This window comes from Elephas maximus, chromosome 3, assembly GCF_024166365.1.
Source record: "Elephas maximus indicus isolate mEleMax1 chromosome 3, mEleMax1 primary haplotype, whole genome shotgun sequence".
Classification (NCBI taxonomy): Eukaryota; Metazoa; Chordata; class Mammalia; order Proboscidea; family Elephantidae; genus Elephas; species Elephas maximus.
In genome coordinates, this window is record NC_064821.1 from 51,987,560 (window position 1) to 52,007,893 (window position 20,334).

At 49.1% G+C, this 20,334-nt stretch overlaps 1 protein-coding gene across 1 annotated transcript in view; it reads left to right on the top strand.

Moving 5' to 3' along the window:
• The window catches only part of TNFRSF8 (TNF receptor superfamily member 8), an 81,255-nt gene extending 67,601 nt beyond the window's left edge, over positions 1-13,654 (top strand). Inside the window, exons 13-16 of the mRNA XM_049877952.1 lie at positions 5,062-5,087; positions 6,419-6,626; positions 10,813-11,053; positions 12,747-13,654. Coding sequence (XP_049733909.1) covers positions 5,062-5,087; positions 6,419-6,626; positions 10,813-11,053; positions 12,747-12,765 — 494 coding nt within the window. The 3' untranslated portion in view covers positions 12,766-13,654. The remainder of the gene's footprint in view (positions 1-5,061; positions 5,088-6,418; positions 6,627-10,812; positions 11,054-12,746) is intronic.
• The last annotated feature ends 6,680 nt before the right edge of the window (positions 13,655-20,334 follow it).

A 20,334-nucleotide genomic window follows, 5' to 3' on the forward strand; every position in this document is an offset into this window, starting at 1 on the left:
GCCTTGGGATACTGAGCACTGGTTCTAGGGGGCTCCAGGGGCCCAGCATGTTCTGAACTTGTGTCCTAGAGTGCCAGATGGGTTTTACGAGAAGATCATTGTTCTTTTAAAAAGCAAACAAACCAATACATGAACACAATGGACTGAAGCAACACTTTTAGGGGAAAAGCACTCATGAAGTTTGACCTTTGTGCTTGGCAAGGTTTGCTTTGGGTCTCTATCAAAGCACACTTGGGCCGTGACAAGGCTGTAGGCAGGTGTCAACACCTTCTTTGCCTTTATGTTATTTTGCACTTGTTTCTGAGAATCAGTATCAAATGCTGATTTTCTTTCGGGGTGATGGAGTGCCAAGCCATGCCAACAACCTGGGCTTTGGGCAGAACCTACTATGTACTTGCTGGCATCCTTTCTGATTTTTCAAAAATTTCAGTAGGCTTTATGTTGTAGGACAGTTTTAGATTTACAGAAAACCTGAAAAAATAGTACAAAGGGTTCCCACATACCCCACACACAGTTCTCCCAATTATTAACATCTTCCATTTTCATGTGAAAACATCTGCCACAATGAGTGAACCAATATCAGTATATTACTATTAACTAAATTCCATGTTTTATTCCAATTTCCTTAGTTTTCCCTCATGTCCTTTTTCTGTCCCAGCATCCCATCCAGGATACCACATTATGTTTCATTGTCATATCTCCTTAGGCCCGCTCCTCTTGGCTGTGACAGTTCCCTTGTGTTTGATGCCCTTGGCAGTCCTCAGGCGTCCTGGTCAGGTGTATAGTAGGATGCTGTTCAAGTGGAATTTGTCTGATGTTTTTGTCATAACCATACTGATGATAATAGATTTTGAGGAGAAAGACCATGGAGGTGAAGTGCCATTCTCATCATATCATATAGAGAGTCCATGTTCTCAACGTGACTTATCACTGGGCACCTTCACTGTTTTTTGTTTTAATTGTGGTAAAAAACGTATAACAAAACATTTGCCAATTCAGCATTAAAAAAATCATTTATTTTATTTACCTTTGTTGAAAATCTACACAATAAAACACACACTGATTTGACAATTTCTACATGTACAATTCAGTGACATTCGTTATATTCAACCATTCTCACCTGTCTTTTCTGAGGTGTTCCTCCTCTATTAACATAAAAGCTCCACTGCCTCCTAAGCTTCCTGTCTAAACTTTTGAGTTGCTGTTGTCAGTTTGTTCTCGTACAGGTAGTTCTTAAAGGGGCACAATGCTCAAGGAAGACATTCTGTACTAATTAAGCTGAAATATTGTTTGGTTTAAAGAAGACTTCAGGGGGTACTTTTGGATTAAGTTTTAAAGTTTAAAGATTATCTCAGGACAATAATTTTGGGGGTTTATCTACTCTCCATGGATCTAGAAAGCTTGCCTGAATTCTATGAGCCTTTGGAATTCTGTTCTATATTTCCCCCTTTTGATCAGAATTCTTCTATAAATCTTCAATCAAAATATTCAGTAATGGTAGCAAGGCTGCCAATGCAACAATTTTTATATGTTCAATTTAATGACACTGATTACATTCATCATGTTGTCCAACTGTCACCACCATCCTTTTCCCAATTATTCCACCACCACTAACAGAAACTCAGCAGCCACATTGTGGAAACGAGGCACGGTCCCCCAAGGTGACCACTTGGCTGGGAGCAGCAGTTATTAGGGCCAGTGTAGGCCCCTGGGTGGCACAAACTGCACCTAACTACAAACCGAAATGTTGGCAGTTCAAACCCACCCCATGGCACCATGGAAGAAAGGCCTGACAATCTGTAAAGAGTACAGCCAAGAAAACTTAATGGAACTCAGTATCAAAAGCTTTGTTTTGATATCTCATTTACTGTTTAAAAAATCTGTCCAGAGTTAGTGTGCTACGTCCTGTTGTCCAGAGGAGAGGACTAAGGCTCAGAGAGGTGAAGTCATTCTGGCCAGAGTGTCATGGCCCGTACATGCCCCCCCTGCCCCCCCATGCATGTAAAGCTGCCCCATTGTTTGGCACTTGGCTTGTTTTCCATTTTTTGGTGATTATAAATGTCACTGCTGTGCATGCCTTTTTGTTTTCTTTTGGGTTATTTCCTGATGGTGTGTTCCCCAAACAGGAATTACTGGGTCGAAGGGTGTGTGAAGTTTTCACTGCCAGATGGCTCTTGAGAAAGGTGGAACCAATTTGTCACTGGGCCTGAGCAGCCCAGTGCCCTTGTCTGCTCACTTCCTCTCCAACACCGAGTTTTATCACTCTTCTTTTTTATTTTCACTTATTATCTTGTTACTTTGTCACATACCTTCACTTTTTTTTTTGGTCTCTGGCCACACCAATGACTTGGCACCAAATAATAGTTGGCTGTTTTCAAAACTCAAAAGCACTCTCAAGGGACAAGGATTTGGCTTCTCTGACATTGCGTAAAAGAACATGCCTCAGGCCACAAGAGCATTTCCTTTGTGGTGGCTTGGGCAGTGGCTGCCTTGTGGGAACGAGGCATGGTCCCCCAAGGTGACCACTTTGCTGGGAACAGCAGTTATTAGTGCAAGTGTTGGTCCCTGGGTGGCACAAACCGTGCACAAGTGCTAACCAAAACATTGACGGTTCAGACCCACCCAGCAGCGCCACAGAAGGAAGGCCTGGTGATCTGCTTCTGTAAAGATTACAGTCAAGAAAACTCCATGGAGCTCAGTTCTCCTCTCTAACACGTGGAGTCACCATGAGTTGGAATCAGCTCCATGGCAATGAGTCTGTTTTTTTTTAAGCCTGGTGTGTTTGCTAAATGAAGAATCAGTAGGGTTATTTTATACAACTTCTTTTGACCATGGGTTGCTGTAGCAAAATACCACAAAGTGAGTGGCTTAAAACAACAGAAATTTATTTTCTCACAGCTCTGAAGGCTGTTTTTGTTAGTTGCCATTCAGTCAGCTCCTACTCATGGCAACCTTACGTGTAACATAAGGAAGTGTTGCCCAGTCCTGCACCATCTTCATGGTTGTTGGTATGTTTGGGCCCATTTTTATGGCTATTGTGTCAATCCATCTCATTGAGAGTTTCCCTTATTTTCGTTGACTCTCTACCAACCCTCATGTCCTTTTCTAGTGATTGATCTTTCCCCATGATGTGTCCAAAGTAAGTGAACCAATGTCTTACCATCGTTGCTTCTAAGGAGCATTCTGGTTGTATTTCTTCTAAGGCTGACTTGTTCATTCTTTTGGCAGACCGTGATACAGACTAGATGTCCTAAATCAAAACTAGAAGCCTGAAATCAAGCTATTAGCAGGGCCGTGCTCTCTCAAGGCTCTAGGGGAAGATCCTTCCTTATTTCTCCCAGCTTCTGGTAGCCCCAGACATTCCTTGGCTTGCGGCATCTTTACTCCAGTATCTATGTCCATCTTCACATGGCTGTCTTCCTTATGTGTCTCTGTGTCTTTTTCCTCTGTTTATAAGGATACCAGTCATATGGGATTAAGACCCACCTCATTTAATTTAAGGAGCCCTGGTAGCACAGCGGTTAAGCGCTTGACTGCTAACCAAGAGGTCGGTGGTTTGAACCCACCAGCTGCTCGCTCTATGGGAGAAAGATGTGGTGGTCTGCTTCTGTAAAGATTTACAGCCTCGGAAACCCTATGGGGAAGTTCTACTCTGTCCTATCGGGTTGCTATGAGTTGGAATTGACTTGACAGCAATGGCTTTTAGTTCATCTTAACTTGCTTATATCTGCAAAGATCCTATTTCCAAACAAGGTCACATTTACAGTACCTGGAATTAGGACTTGAACATATCTTTTGGGGGGATGTAATTCAGCCCATAACAACCAGCATTCTGGCCTGTCTCCCCATCAGATCTTTCTACCTGCTGATGATCACTTCCATTTAAAAGACACACGTAAGGGTGTTTCCCAAACTGACCTGGTGTCTCAGTGGCATTTTTATATTGCCAGTCTTACTTGTGCTATCTTGGTTGATTGGCCTTCAGGGAGTATTCAGCTAGGATCCATGGCCAATGGCTTCCCGGAGCTAATGAAACCAGTGTGTTTGGGAGGTGATTTGGCTGCATGCTGGCATCTTGTAGCCGGTTTCTCTAGTCGGGTGTGCACGCCTAGCAAGCCATACGCCAGGAATCTGTGGCTGGCCTCCTCGGGAGTTGTTAAATGCTGTGTGTCCTGCCAAGAACCTCTGTGACTGGGAGGTGATTTGCTTGCAGATAGACTAGATGCCTGGGTACCCTCTATGGTGTTCTCTGAAGGCCAGTGGGTCATGGGTAAATGTCAGTGTACACTTGGCTGTGACTTGGTACCCTAGATTAAAAGAAATCTTAGAGTGGAGGGTTGGGGCATGGAATGGACGATAAAGCCTGCATCCTAGGAATCACTGCCAGAAATTAAAATACCCCCGGAGCCCACAAAAGGCAAAGGAAGTGGGGTGAATTAGAAGTTGTAGAAAATAATAGAAAAACGAACTCAGGTTGGCTTCAGCCCAAAAGGCCCTGGAGTGGACTGGTCTCAGGCATGTCTGGATGCAGTGTTCAGCCAAGGTCCCCAGACTCCATCCTCTCTCTGTCACCTGCAGTGAGGTCTTCCCTGTGAGTTCCACATGGAGCTTTGGGCAGCTCTGGATTCTCCAGATCCTGGAGCCTGCAGAGGGGGGCAGACCCACTTCTGACCCCACAGAAGCCTCCTTGGCTCTGGTTGGGAGGGGCATCTCTGTGTTCCCCATTACAGTGTGTTGTGGGGGGGGGGGGTCCTGAAGGCTGATAGGCTTGAAGTGAGAGTGGCCAGGGGACAGTGGTTCCCCAGAGCTGCCAACCCCAATGACTGCCCACTGCTGGGGAGGTTGGCACAGAGAGGTGAACCCCTGTGCCTGGGGTCTGCGGGGATGGGGATGGGGATGCTGATTCTCAAAACTCATGTGTTGTTCTACAGACCAAGGGTCTGGCCTCTGGGTGGAACTCAGCACCACTGACCATCCAGGGGGCCTTTGCCAACAGGTGGGTGGGGCCAGGTGGCTGCCGGGGTCTCTGTGGTGAAATCACTGCTCATTCTTTTTTTCCAGATTCCAGGCCTGGGAGGAAGCCCACAGTAAGCAACCCCTCCCCTGCCCTTGCTCCAGCTTCAAGCCTCTAAACCTTCTTCCCTAGGAGACCTGTAGGGCGAGTCATGTGCCCCCCAAACAGCTTGGGGTGGTGCGGCTCCCCGGAGGTTCAGGCAGGGTCTGCCCCACTGCAGGGAGCTCTGTGCACAGGGTAGGGGGGACCTGGCCCGGGGCCTCAGCCCTCCTCCCTGCCCCCAGAGCAGCCTCCAGCTCCTGGCTTAGCCTGCCGGGGACTTCCAGAGGGGCCTGCCAGACAGCAGATCTGGTTTTGGCCACGTTGGGTGCCAGGTCTAGTCAGAAGGAGGCCTGGGCTTATTTTCCTCTTTCTCTGTAACTCCTCCGTGGGTCCTTCCTTAAAGCTGGGATAAGAAATCGATAGCATGAATTAAAAAGGAAAATTAGCTCCCATGTGCTAAGCCCTTACTGTGCACCAGGCTGCTTGCTTTGTGCTTTATAGAAGTTATCTCCTGTGATCAGAGGTGGGTACTGTAATCCTATTTTACAGAGGAGGAAACAGAGGGGCCCAGAGAGGCCAGATGGGGGCCTAAAGCCACACAGTTGGAAATTTTAGATCGATTCGGATTTAAGTCCTGGTTTGTGTGACTCCAAGGCCCGTGCTCTGTCACCGTGGGCTGCCTCCTAATAGTGAGAAAGTATTCATCTACTTTTATCAATGCTCATGGTGTGCCATGCACTGGGTGGGGGCTTTGCAAACATTACCATGAATTCTTAGAGCCACACAGCATAGGAGCCCCACCCTGGTGCCGTTCCCTGTGACCAGCTCCCCAGGGCCAGTGCAGAGCGTGAGGGCCCATCAGGAGGTGTGGGGCCAGGCTCTCGTATGGCGGGGTCTCCAGTGACTGTGGTTCACTCCTGCAGTAAGTGTCACTGGGGACCAGGGGCTGGTGCAGTGGGAGGGTTTCCAGGAGGCAGTGGGCCAGGAGCTGACACCTTACAGACTTTTCTGGAGTGAGACTGCCAGGGTTCAAGTTCTGGCCTAGACATTTCCTAACTGTATAACTCTGAGCAAATTACTTGACTCCTCTGGGCCTCAGTTTCCTGATCTGTAAAATGGGGTGGTTGTTGAGGATTAATAAATGTCAAGGACTCAGGAGAGGGTAAGCACTGTATAAGTTGCTGGCTATTTTTCTTGTTGTTAGTCCAAGTTAAAAGTAACACATCACTCCAGATCTACACATGAGTGTGTTGTGCTGTCAAGGCTGAGGTTGCTAAAGCAGAGAGAAAGACTCACACAGGGGGTCCATAGAAACAAAGATTGAGATACCCCGCATCAGCACCCACTTTCTTGTGCCCCCAGGAGCCCTGCAGAATCGTGTCGGTGGTGGAGCCAGGCCCAGAAGAGCAGGGGTTGATGAGTGTCCCAGCTGTGGAGACCTGCCCCAGCGTGGGAACCGCCTGCCTGGAGAGCCTAAGGCTGCTGGAGGCCAGCCCAGTTGAGGGTCCCTCCTCCCCCAGGGGCCCCCCAGAGCCCCGGGCAACCACGGAGCACACCAATAACAAGATTGGTGAGTCGGTGGGTTGGGGGTCCTGGTGGGGGCAGGGCCGAAGGGGTAGAGGGTGGGGAGGGGGTAAGATGGCGCTAGATCCTGGACCTCAGGGCAAGAACTAAGGGGCCTGGGGCCGGAAGTAGGGCATGCTTTTTGTGAAAACCAAAACCAAACCAAACCCCTTGCCATCAAGTGGATTTTGACTCATAGCAGCCCTATAGGACAGAGTAGAACTGCCCCCATAGACTTTCCAACGCTGTAAATTGTTAGGGAAGCAGACTGCCACATCTTTCTCCCATGGAGTGGCTGGTGGGTTCGAACCAACCTTTCTGTTGGTAGCCAAATACTTAACCACTGTACCACCAGGGCTCCTGCATTTTGTGAAAGAGTTAAACAGTATTTACTGTACAGCACAGCTTGCTTCACTTTGCCTCTTTACCCCAGTTTCCATTTCTGCAAAATAGGAATAGGAGCAGCACTTACTTCAGCTAAATGAAATACTGCACCCAAAGTGCTGAGCCCGGTGTCTGCTGTCATTAAAGTAAAAAGTGACTGCCTCCCCCTATCCCCACTCCAGCAAAGAGCCTGCCCCTCATGGGGACAGGAGGAAGACACACTAGTAGCCACTAGACTGCCATTTGTCACCCACATTCTGTCACCCCTATTTATCACACAACCTTTTGAGGGTGGTGTATTTCTCTCCATTTTATAATTGGGGAAACTGAGGCCCTGAGGGATGAAATGATTTTCCTGTCACACAGCTGCTAAGTGGCAGAGCTGGGACTGGCCGCCAGGTCTGCTGGTCTCAGACGCTCATGGCTTGCCTGCACCACACTGGCCTCAGTGGTGCTGCAGGGGCAGCATGGCCGGATCCTGCCCAGGTGCCTGGCACTTTCTGAACTAAAGCTGCCCTCCAGCTGGGACAGGCTTTGGTCCCCCTAGGGTCTCCCCGCCCACCCCCTGTGTTTTCCCGAAAATTTATACCTGGTCATAATAGTGGTTCCCGTCACCCATCAGGATCCTAATTCCGGGTCCTCCCCACCAGCTTCCCCTCGCCTCCTTACATCCTATCCGTAGTCCACAGGGCTGACCGCCTCACTAAATGGCAGTTTCCTGAATGTACTGAGCTCTTTCGCCTCCAGACCTTTGTCGGAGCTGCTTCCTCCTGGAACAGCAAACTCCACCCTCTTGAACCTAGTTAATTCCTTTTGTCCTACAGGGCCCTGCTTAGTGCCTCCTCTTCCAGGAAGCCATCCTTGCCCCCTCCTCTCTTCGGTCTGGCCCAGATGCCCCTCTAGTCTGCCCTCACCCCTCGGCTCCCTCTCCACCCCCCCAGTTACCTCAGTGTCCAGCTGTGTGACTGTGTTTACAGGTCTGCCTCCTCCCTCAACCTGGGTGTGAGCCCCCTGGAGTGGGGCCTCAGTGGGCCCACCTCTGTCCCTTCTGAAGGGGTAACTTGTCCTCGGATAATACTGCAGAAAACCAAAAAAAAACAAAAACAAACCCGTTGCCATCGAGTCAATTCTGACTCATAGCCATCCTATAGGACAGAGTAGAACTGCCCCATAGAGTTTCCAGGGAACCTTTTGATCAGCAGCTGTAGTTCTTACCACTACGTCACCAGGGTTTCCAAATACTACAGAGGTATTGGTAATTCTGCACATTTCTATGGCAGACTCTGGTGGATGAAACTCTTTAGGGCAGTGTCTTTTGTACCAAGCTGAAATGATTAGAATTGAAGCTTTCAACAAGCTTTACTTGAAGAAGAAGAAGAAGAAAATGTGTTTTGGGAAATACCATCCAAAGCTTCTCCTTCAAATTTCCTATGAAGTCCTAATTGGAACATTTGGGTCCACACTCGTGCCTGGAACTTCGAGGGTGGGGCTCAAGAGTTTACAGGGAGGATGAAGAGGTTCCAGGATCCCAGGGGTTCAGGGCTTGGGCAGCCTTACTGGAGCAGCCTGCAGCCTTCTGGTGAGAAGGGTGTTTTTACCGCCCCCCACAATGAAGGGAGGGAAGGCCTTGGGGTTTTCTTGGACACCCCAGAGACAGGTGATCCCCTTGTCCTGCCAATGCCATTCCAGAAGTGCGTCTCTTCAACCCCAGTTCCCAGGACGGACCAGCCTCAGACCTGAGCTCCCGGGAGGGGATGTGGGGCCTGGGGAAGAGCTGAGAGCCTTTATCCCCCTTCCCTGTGTGCCAGGCAGGGGGCACCCCTTCCCACCACCTGCACCCTCTACCCTGGCAAGGTGACTTCCCTGGATTCTGGAGCCTTGGGTGGGACAGGAAGTCCAAGCAGCTTCTGGAGGAAACCCCTCCCCAACTGGGGAGTGGGAAGCCCGGGAATGGGGGCAGAACCAGAGGGCCAGGACTCGTTGAATGTGCAGTAGCCCCCAGCTTGGGCTTCTTCTACCTGATCACCCCCAATCCTTGCCACCATGGCCAGATCTCTCCCTCTGCCCATCTCTCTCCTCCTCTATCTCCCTCCCCCATCTGTCCTCTTCTGCCCTGTCTCACTTCCTGGACCCCCCTCTCTGTCACCACCTCTGACCACCTTCTTTTGCCCAGCCCCTCCAGCCAGGGTTCCCAGGGTGAGGGCACAGGGCTGATGGAAGGCATGTGGCTACAGTCTGAGGCCCTGCCCTGTCCTCTCTCTGCCTCTGGGCTCAGGGTGCCCAGCCCAGGACTTGCCCCATCCCTTCACCTCCCTCCAATTCCCGCTGCTATTTTGAATACCTCTCTTTCCCTGGGGGTGTTAAAAACAAACAGAAGAGCTGGTGTTCTGCAGTGGGGCTAAGGGTGCAGGGGCCCTTGAGAATCTCTTTGGGGTTCCTGAATCAGACAGGTGTAACCAGGTTATCCAGAGAAGCAGGGATCTCTGAGCCCTCCCTACCCCAGCTCTACAGTTCCACCTGGAGCTTCCCCATTCATCCTTCTGAGCCCCAGGGCACAGTAGCGAGGATCTTGACCTTCCCTGAGCTTGAGAAGCCGGGCTGCTGTGGTTAGAGTGGGTGACCTGGGGGAGGTCCAGGCTGCCCCACTTCTTAGCTTCTTGGACAACTTACTCTGTTCCCCTGTTCTCCGGGTCTCCCTCTATAAAATGTCAATGCTGGAAGCTCCGGCATCAGACTGTGGTGAGGACTACATGGAATTGTGCCTTTATGGGTGAACTTGGACACTCATCCCAGCAATATTTACCTAGGAAACCCTGGTGGCATAGTGGTTAAGAGCTAGGTCTGCTAACCAAAAGGTTGGCAGTTCAAATCCACCAGGTGCTCCTTGGAAACTCTATGGGGCAGTTCTTCTCTGTCCTATAGAGTTGCTATGAGTCGCAATCGACTTTATGGCAAGGAGTTCGTTTTTTTTTTTTTTTTTTTACTATGTGCTGTGAAGGAAACAGGTGAGAGACCAGCAGTAAGCCATAAACACTGACAAATACAGGGCCAGAGCAAGACTGCTAGACTCATTTGGCTGCTGTTGGTAATTTGAGGTTTCTGGAGGCTGACTAATTGTCCTGGTTTGCCCGGGACTGAGGATGTTCCTGGGACCAGGGACTTTCAGTCCTAAATCCAGGAAAGTCCCAGGCAAACTGGGATAAGTTGGTTGCCCTAGGTTTGTGCTTTAGGCACGTGGACAGATTCTGCCTGTGCTCTCCTTGGTAGAGGAGAAGGCAGGCTGCCCGGCCCCTGCCTACCGCCTGTCCCCCTCTGCCCCAGGGAGCAGAAGGGGCAGCCAGGCAGCGTGGGAATTTCTTTGGGGATTTCTGCTAATTACCTGGTGACCTTGGGCAGTATTTAACCCCTCTGGGTTTCAGGTTCTTTACCTATAAAATGGGGGTGATGACAGAATGTCAGCCTCACAGGAGGAGGTTGAGGATCCCAGGAGTTAGTGGGTGTGTGTTTACTTGTGTTACTGTTGTCTATGTCGGTGCCAGCTTTTTTGTGTGTGTCCCTTCCTAGAAGCACCAAGGGGCCCTTCTTAACTCCTCAGGATGCACTTTCTAGCTGCTTTACCTCCTCTGAGGCTCAGTACACCTATAAGGTGGCTGGGGCTTACTGTGCCCAGAGAGAACGTACCACCCACCTGGGACCCCACAGACCAGGAGTGGCGGAGCTGGGACCTGGGATGTGACCCTCCTCCTCCTCCTTGCCCGCATCACAGCTGGGCGTCGGTCTCCCAGCTCACGCCTCCTTTTGCCTTGCAGAGAAAATCTACATTATGAAGGCCGACACGGTGATTGTTGGGACCGTGAAGACCGAGGTGCCCGAGAGCCGGGGCCTGGCAGTGTCCGTGGGGCCTGAGTTTGAGGAGGAGCTGGAGGTGGACCATGCCCCCCACTATCCAGAGCAGGAGACAGAGCGGCCTTTGGGCAGCTGTGAGGATGTCATGTTCTCTGTGGAGGAGGAAGGGAAGGAGGAGTCCTTGACCACGACCATCTCTGAGAAGTGAGGCCTGGCCTGGGATGGGACTGGGAAGGCAGCTGGGTACCTCTGGGAGGCCAGGGTGGCCCTGGAGGCACCAAGTTGAGGAGCAGAGGCCCATCTGGCCTCAGCTGAGGTTCTAGCATCTAGTGGTGGTTCCAGTATCAACGCAGAGGGTTTCTGTGCTCTCCACTTGCATCCTACCTAGCTGCCCCACCCAGCTCCCCAGGGACCCTGAGCTTGTACAGAAGAGACACTCCCAGGGGGCTGGATCTGAAGTGATGTTTGTTGGGGCCACAGAGACAAGCAGGAGCCAGGCAGCCTTCCTTCTGCTCTGCCAGGAAGAGCACCTCTCCAGGAGCCCTGGGGACCAGGCACACCCACAAGGGCTGGCCTGCCATGGGAGGGGTGCAAGCTTTGAGGCTGGCTCCAAGCCTCACCCCTGCCCCAGCACCCTCACACTCCTCCCTGGCCTCAGAGGTGACGCCCACCAGGCCTTGCTGGCGTGCCACCAGCCACCAGTTACTGTAAACGTGGCCCCCATGGGCACGGAACCAGTGCCTGTGATAGTTTCTTTTGAGTCAAAAGGAAAGTGGAGGCTGGGCTATCACCGGCGGCCAACCCACCTCAGTCACCGCAGACGCCTGCTTGGCCTGCATATGCCCAGAGTGGGCACCCAGCTTGGCCTCCTGCCCAGTGGACTGAATGGGGCCCTCCTGGTGTAGCCAGCCCTTCCTGATTCCAGAGCTGTCATGGTGGTCCCAGAGTCCCCCTTGTGCCCACAGGAGGAGGCATCTCAAGACCCCCGATGTCTGCAGGTCCTCAGCAGCTGTGGAACCCCACCCCTGCTGAAAACCCTGCCCTCTGGCTGACACTCAGAGAAGGGTCTGCTTGGCTCTGCCTGTGACTTCTTTGCTGAACACGGCAAGGGGAACTTCGGGCCCTGCCTGGGGCCCTTGACTATGCTGTGGATGCCACCCGGTCTTGTCACAAGGCAAGGCTTCCCAGCTTGAGACTAAGCCCTGCCTAGGTTTTTACCTTCCTCTGACCAAGAATGACCAGGAGAGGCTCAGAGGTTCCACACAAACAAGGTTTATTAGTGACAGACAGAAAGTAAAAGGCTCACGAGAGAGAGAGAGAGGGAGAGGGGTTTCCATTTATGCTAGCCTCCAGTCTCTCACTGAACAAAGGATTTCTCATGGCTTATAAAAGTTTTTAGGTGGGAAGAAGGCATTATCTTTATTCATTACGTGCGTGGAAATTTCCAGGAGAAGGGGAGGGATTAAGAAAATCAAATGCGGTGCAGTTAGAATTCAAGATGGACTTCTTCACAGAGGTTGCTGGAACCAAGATGGAGTCTGTCACAAAGGCTGTTGAGAGGTCGAACAGGACTTATTCGGGGATGTTGTGCATGCGTGATGCCTCTGGATCTTGGTTTGAGCCCCAGTGAGGGGTCCCTGTTCATGTTTGTCTCATGTGGAAGGGCATTCATAGGCCACATTGATCTTTTTCTTTTTTTTTTTTTTAATTTTTATTGTGCTTTAAGTGAAAGTTTACATATCAAGTCAGTCTCTCACACAAAAACTTATATACACCTTGCTACATACTCCCAATTGCTCTCCCCCTAATGAGACAGCCCACTTCCTCCCTTCACTTTCTCTTTACATATCCATTTCACCGGCTTCTAACCCCCTCTACTCTCTCATCTCCCCTCCAGGCAGGAGATGCCAACATAGTCTCAAGTGTCCGCCTGATCCAAGAACCTCACTCCTCACCAGCATCACTGTCCATCCCATCGTCCAGTCCAATCCATGTCTGAAGAGTTGGCTTCGGGAATGGTTCCTGTCCTGGGCCAACAGAAGGTCTGGGGGCCATGACCACCGGGGTCCTTCTAGGCTCAGTCAGACCATTAAGTCTGGTCTTTTTACGAGAATTTGGGGTCTGCATCCCACTGCTCTCCTGCTCACTCAGGGGTTCTCTGTTGTGTTCCCAGTCAGGGCAATCATCGGTTGTAGCCGGGCACCATTTAGCTCTTCTGCTCTCAGGCTGATGTAGTCTCTGGTTTATGTGGCCCTTTCTGTCTCTTGGGCTCATAATTACGTTGTGTCCTTGGTGTTCTTCATTCTCCTTTGATCCAGGTGGGTTGAGGCCAATTGATGCATCTTAGATGGCCACTTGCTAGCGTTTAAGACCCCAGATGCCTCTCTCCAAGGTGGAATGCAGAATGTTTTCTTAATAGATTTTGTTATGTCAATTGGCTTAGATGTCCCCTGAAACCATGGTCCCCAAACCCCTGCCCCTGCTACGCTGGTCTTTGAAGCATTCAGTTTATTCAGGAAACTTCTTTGCTTTTGGTTTAGTCCATTTGTGCTGACCTCTCCTGTATTGTGTGTTGTCTTTCCCGTCACCTAACGTAGTTCTTATCTACTATCTAATTAGTGAATACCCCTCTCCTACCCTCCCTCCCTCTCCCCTCTCGTAATCATCAAAGAATATTTTCTTCTCTGTTTAAACTGTTTCTTGAGGTCTTATAATAGTGGTCTTATACAATATTTGTCCTTTTGCTACTGACTAATTTCACTCAGCTCAGCATGCCTTCCAGATTCCTTCATGTTATGAAATGTTTCACAGATTCATCACTGTAGTATTCCATTATGTGAATATACCATAATTTTATTTATCCATTTATCTGTTGATGGGCATCTTGGTTGCTTCCATCTTTTTGCTATTATAAACAGTGCTGCAGTGAACATGGGTGTGCAAATATCTGTTCGTGTAAAGGCTCTTATTTCTCTAGGATATATTCCAAGGAGTGGGATTGCTGTCTCATATGGTAGTTCTATTTCTACCTTTTTAAGGAAGCACCAAATCTATTTCCAAAGTGGTTGTACTATTTGACATTCCCACCAGCAGTGTATAAGTGTTCCAGTCTCTCCACAGCCTCTCCAACATTTATTGTTTTGTGTTTTTTGGATTAATGGCAGCCTTGTTGGAGTGAGATGAAATCTCATTGTAGTTTTGATCTGCATTTCTCTAATGGCTAATGATCATGAACATTTCTTCATGTATCTGTTAGCTACCTGAATGTCTTCTTTAGTGAAGTGTCTGTTCGTATCTTTTGCCCATTTTTTAATTGGGTTTTTAATCTTTTTGTAGTTGAGTTTTTGCAGTATCATGTAGATTTTAGAGATCAGGTACTGATCGGAAATGTCATAGCTAAAAACTTTTTCCCAGTCTGTAGGTAGTCTTTTTACTCTTTTGGTGAAGTCTTCGGATGAGCATAGGTGTTTGATTTTTCGGAGCTCCCAGTTATCTAGTTTTTCTTCTGCATTGTTAGTAATGTTTTGTATACTGTTTAGGCCATGTATTACGGCTCCTAACGTTGTCCCTATTTTTTCTTCCATGATTTTTATCATTTTAGATTTTATGTTTAGGTCTTGGATCCATTTTGAGCTTGTTTTTGTGCATGGAGTGAGGTATGGGTCTTGTTTCATTTTTTTGCAGATGGATATCCAGTCATGCCAGCACCATTTGTTAAAAAGACCGTCTTTTCCCCCATTTAACTGTTTTGGGACTTTTGTCAAATATCAACTGCTCATATGTGGATGGATTTATGTCTGGATTCTCAATTCTGTTCCATTGGTCATGTATCTGTTGTTGTACCAGTACCAGGCTGTTTTGACTACTGGGCCATGTGGATCTTTACTGAGCATGCTCTGAGCCTGGTGAGGCTTTGAAAAACAACTCAGGAGGGATTATCAGCAGTTTATAGCTGGTCAAGCACACAGGGCCTTGAAATGTAGCCCCTTATCTTGTCTACCTAGTCTGTTAATCACAAGTAGTTTTCAGGTGCCAGCAGCAAAAGTTATATGGTGGTCTGCACTTAGGACTATTATAGCTGTTCAAGCACACAGGGCCTTGAAATGTAGCCCTTATTTAATTCAGCCAGCCTGATCTCTTGCCTGTCTCAGTCTGTCCTGGGAAATGAAGAAGCATCTGCCTGAAATCTGCCCTACTTGCAAGTCAGGCTGCCACTGGTCCCTGACATCTGGCTCCAGCAACCAAGTCCCTGTGATTGGGGTGGACGTCGAGCGATACAAAGTGACATGATTTCCCCAACATGTCCCGCCTTATCTGGACTATAGGAGAGAAAGTGCTTGGTTGTTCAGTCTGGACTTCAGGATTTTGGCATTTCACACCAAGGAGGAAAGTTGCCCCAACTCCCTCAGGGTCTGCAGGCTCATGCAAACATACAAGGAGCCTGGGGAGGAGACATGTGGGCAGAAGATGAGTTTGCCACAGCCCAGGCTTTTCTGGCAGGCTGCTGGGAGACTCCTGGACTTACCCGCTGCAAACCTCGCCGGGGAAAGCTACTGCTTACTCACCAGCCTGCTCACTCTCTGGAGGAAGTTGGGGCCAGGTCAGGAATCATGAGGCCTGTTTCTGAAACCACTTAGATGTTTTGGGGAAAGTTGGAGAGGCTGGGGCATCGCGAGAGGTGACTACACCAGAACCCTGGACATTGGCAAGAAGAAGTTAAAGTGGGGGAAAATTCTGTTTTTGCCAAAATACCCTTGTGCCACCGTAGTGTGGGTGTCTTCTCCCCCCAGTGCTTCAGAGGGTAAGCGGCACACAGAGACCACACACCACTGAATAGGGTGGCTCTGGCAGCCTCCATGTGAGAGTACTGACTCAGGTTTCAATGCAGTAAATGCACTCCCTCACCATATGGCTCTTCCTAAAACATTTAATTCTCTAAAAATTCATACCAGCAACCCAAACCAGCTGCCGTCGAGTCAACCCCGACTCAATGACGACTCCATATGTATCAGAGTAGAACTGGTTTCCATAGGGTTTTCAAGGACTGCTTTTTGGGAATTAGATTGCCAGGCCTTTCTTCTGAGGCACTGCTGGGTAGACTCGAACCTCCAACCTTTCGGTTAGCTGCTGAGTGTGGTAATAACCATTTGCACCACACAGGTACTCAAAAATTTCGTAAGGCCCCTTAAAACCAAGGATCATATGGCCGAGGAAACTATCACTGAAATTGAGAAGATTTTAGATCCTCTGGGGGGGAAGTGTCTGAGAAGTCTCTCCACCCAGAGCAGGGACTCCCTCTGTAGCCCCATGACCCCAGACATCTAGTGGGCCAGTCTTTGATCAAGCCCTTCTGAGGACAGGGAGCCACTACTGCTGGGACAGCCCTTTCCATCGCTGGACAATTCCAACCACAGAGCGGTTCCTCCTCACCTATCAACACATACTCTTCCTCCATGTAACGCCCACTCTCTGGTCCACGACTTGCCTTCTGAGGGGGTTCAAAATAAAGCCACTCTTGTCATATGGCTCTCTTCAGGTATTTGCACAAAGAAGTCAGGCTGCCCCATGATCCTCTTCCCTCTGAACCAACGAAGCAGTCCTGCAGCTTAGGAAAGGGGGCCACAGGATGGCAACTCGAGCGCCTAGCCCTAGAAGCAGAGAAGGGTGCAGGTGAGCCTTGGGCTTCTGGTCGTGAGCTGGGAGGGGTCCGACCTGTCTCTCTGGTCACAGTACAGGGCAGTTTGGGGCCAACTTCTGCCCCAGGAGAGACCATGGACAGACCTCGCCCACCCTATCCCCAGGCTGCAGCTGACACTTAGACTTCACTACTGCCCGGCCACTGCACCAGCCACTGCCCACCACGTGGTCAGGCCAAGGATGAAGTCCCTGCCCTGACCGGTGATGGATGTCCTGTCCTAGCTTCTGGTCATTTGGATGTCCAGAAAGGTAGCTGGACAAGGCCCAACTCCTCAGAGCAGTAAGTCCCAGGCTGTAAAGACACCCTCCCCCTCCCCACACCATACCACACACACCCTTTTCCTGGAACAGGGAGTGAAAGCAAGTGATGATTGTCTTAACAGCAGCTATTGTGTTCCACAGGATTGGATTAAGGCATGTGAGGTCCCTAAACACTGATAATCTGTGGTGCTTCCCGCTCTGTTTACTCATGTATTCAAAGAAGATACGTAAGTTAGGTATATACACGTGAGTGTGTGTGTGTGTCTTAGCTATCCATGATGTAACTTCTTTTTAAATGTGACTCTAATATTAGCGATTGAACACAAAAGTGGCGTATGCCATTTTAGTGGAATGAAATGAACTGGATTATAAAATTTTTAGTGGATGTGGGGTACTAAGATTTTTACTGATTATCACATTTTCTACAAAAAGACTATTTCACATATTCTACAACAAAGAAAATGAGTCAGTGAACTTAGTGGTTTCAACCATCTATGTAAAATTCTGTTGATCCCTCACAACGAAAAGTTGATTGTCTGCAATTTTGCTTTAAAGGGCTCATATCTCAATTTTGTTGCTTGTTTCATAATAAATGCTATCATTACAAATGAATAAATGAAAAGGTGTCATAAAAGAAAATCCAATAATCAGAAAACAAATATTAGAAGAATTACTATATTTTTAGATAGACCTTTCGTCCCTAACATGTTATAATTAAAAATATTTCTATTCTTTGCTCTTACAAATTCTTCAGTGATTTTGTCACAGTTAAGCTGCCAAACAATATCTACTTCCATAGATAATAAGGATAATGAATTGAGTCTTTCTTCAAGACTTTCTTCGCTGTTATGTGCTCGCTTTTCCTTGTATTCTGTCGCTTGGCATCTATGGGTCTTTGCTTTGGACAACTGGTGCCCTGTTGATGCTCTAAACATGTACTTACCTTACTTATTGGGTAATCCATCCCTGGTGTTCAGAGTCAAGTGTGCTCCCCAAAGCAACTTTGTCAATTGTCGACTGCTCTATGGTTCTTAGATTCTCCAAGGCCCGGTGCAGGTCCCTAAAATGGGATAAGAGAACATCTCTCTCTCCTTCTCTGTGCACCCCCCACCCCAACAGTGAGGTCCTAAAGACCCAGGACTGTGTTTCAGTCTTCTCTGTCCCTCAGCCACCGGGATCGAATGTTGAGCTGAACAGACATGAACATCTGTGTAGGGACAGATGCTCTCAGCTGCAGTTCCTTGGCTGCTTTTTCTTCATGCCCCCTCCCTGCGCTCCAATGATACAGCTGTTGGGGCAGGGAGGGGTGGGTTAGAAGGGGCTGGGACCAGAATAGAAGAGGGCACCAAAATCACAGCAGGGCCCAAGAGAAAAGCTTAAACACATGAATATGGCTGGACTACCCGAAAGCCAAGGTGAGAATACTCAACACTTTAAGTGTGGCTCCTTGGGCCTTGATATAGCTTGGGCTCATGACCCTCTTCCACACTCTCCCCATGGCCAGCATCCCCTGCTGGACACACATCCTAGACCCTTGCACAGGCCGAGCCCAAGGAGCAATGGTGGGGTGGTGGGGTGTGAGCAAGATGCAGTGCCGAGAGGCCTGTCTGCCACCCTGGTGGCCCAGACGCAGAAGGCTGCAGTGTGTAGATGGAGATGGTGCTCTAGGCTCAGAACCTGATTCACCTTCTGCCCTCCTTCCAGCCTGGGCATCACTTCCCAGGCCTGCAGAATTCAACCCCCTCCAACTTACAAATGAGTCACTTTCAAAAGGACATTGGATTTGGGAGACATTTCTCCCAGAAAAACAATGTTATAGTGGTTGGTTCTGAGGCTGGCCCAGAAAAGCCTACTTTAGCTCCATTAAGGTTAACCAGGGCTTCAAACTGGTTCTTCCTGGTTCAGTCATTGCTGAGGAAGTAAAACCAGAACAGATCCCAAGTTTTACAATTTGGATGAGCCGGAATGGGAAAATTTACTGCTCAAAGCCCTGGAGCGGAGACTCGGAAGAGGCATAGTGAGCCCTTTAAGGAGCCTGAAGGGTGAGATTGGATTATTGGCAGTACTGTGGAGCGTGACATACATTCAGAGCTGTGCGATTGGCCACCATCTTTGAGCAGGGCACGGCTGTTTCCAACTGTGCTCAAAATCTGATAGGCAAGAGATTTGGTTGCTATGCAACGTGTACATTGCCCTTGTTTTCTGAGGGGGAGATTAAGTTTCTAAGAAGTCTTTGACCAGTAATTTTTCCCATTACACTTCTGGTTCACCCAAATTTAAAAAATTTGGGTCTGTTTTGGTTTTGCTTCCTTGGCCGTGACTGAACTGGCAAGAACTGGTTTGAAGCCTTGAGGTTAATAGGGCTTTCATGCTAGTCTGGGGATCTGAACCTCCACTGGGGTCAAGTTGCTGCAGGAACTCCAAAGTGAGCAGGCATGGGCCCTCACAGTGGTCCCTCTTGCTCTGTGGGGCGCCCCACAAGGCCCCTCAAATTGCATTTGTAGAACTGCCTGTTGGATGTTTGTGACTCTGAGCATGTTCGTGACATGATGAGTCTCCTGTGCAGGGGACACATACTCATGATTCTAGTGCATTCTGGATGGTTCTAGTACATTCCAGGCTCCACCGCATTGCTGCTTGAGATCTTTCCTCAAGTGAAGCGTGGCCTCCTTCCCTCTCTTTCAAATGCACCTATGATGAACCAGGCTGGATCTCATCTGCAGAGGGTGTGGCAGGGAGCAGACAGACGTGCCCTCACAGAGCCTGTGTTCCAGCGGAGGAGACAGACTCAGGTAAGTGAGCAATTGAATCAGCGAAGATCATTTCAGAGCCAGGTCATGCCAAGTGCCATGAGAACCCCTCAGGAAGTATGGCGGAGTGTCTGGAGGTTGAATCAACTTTAGCCAAGTGGTTAGGAAAGGCTTATTTGAGGAGGTGCCCTCTGAGCTAGATTCAGTGACATGACAGCTGAGCAAAGTGGAAAACTGGGGGCAGAACATTCCAGAAGGAAAGGGAACTGTAACCCCACAAAGGCCCTGAGGTGGGAGCAGTCTTGGCCTTGAGACCCAGGAAGACCCCGCTGTGGTAGAAGCATGGTGAGGGAGAAGGCGAGGAGGAGGCTGTCAGGATCAGAGGGTCCGGTGGGCCATTGTGAGATCAGATTTTCTTGTAAGAAGAACATTCTACTCTTATTCTCTTTTCCTCCTTTTAGAACAGTAAACATCCTGGTATTCTTTCAGCAATGGGTGAGAACCACCAACCTAGGCGCCGTAGTTTGTTTTAACGTACATGAAAGGGAAGTCAGGAAAATAGGCAGCTGTGGCTGGTAGCCAGGAAGCAATTTGATGTGTTTTCTGAGAAAGGGCTGAGAGCTGACAACACTCCTGGTGATAGCGCAGCTCTGGGGCCAAGACTGATGTCACCACAGGAGGTTAGGACCCAGTAGGTCTAGGTTTCCCTTTCTTTTGGTGTCTTCCAGGAGAGTAAAAGTCAAATGAAAAAACCCTGGGTCAGCTTTGTGTTTTGAT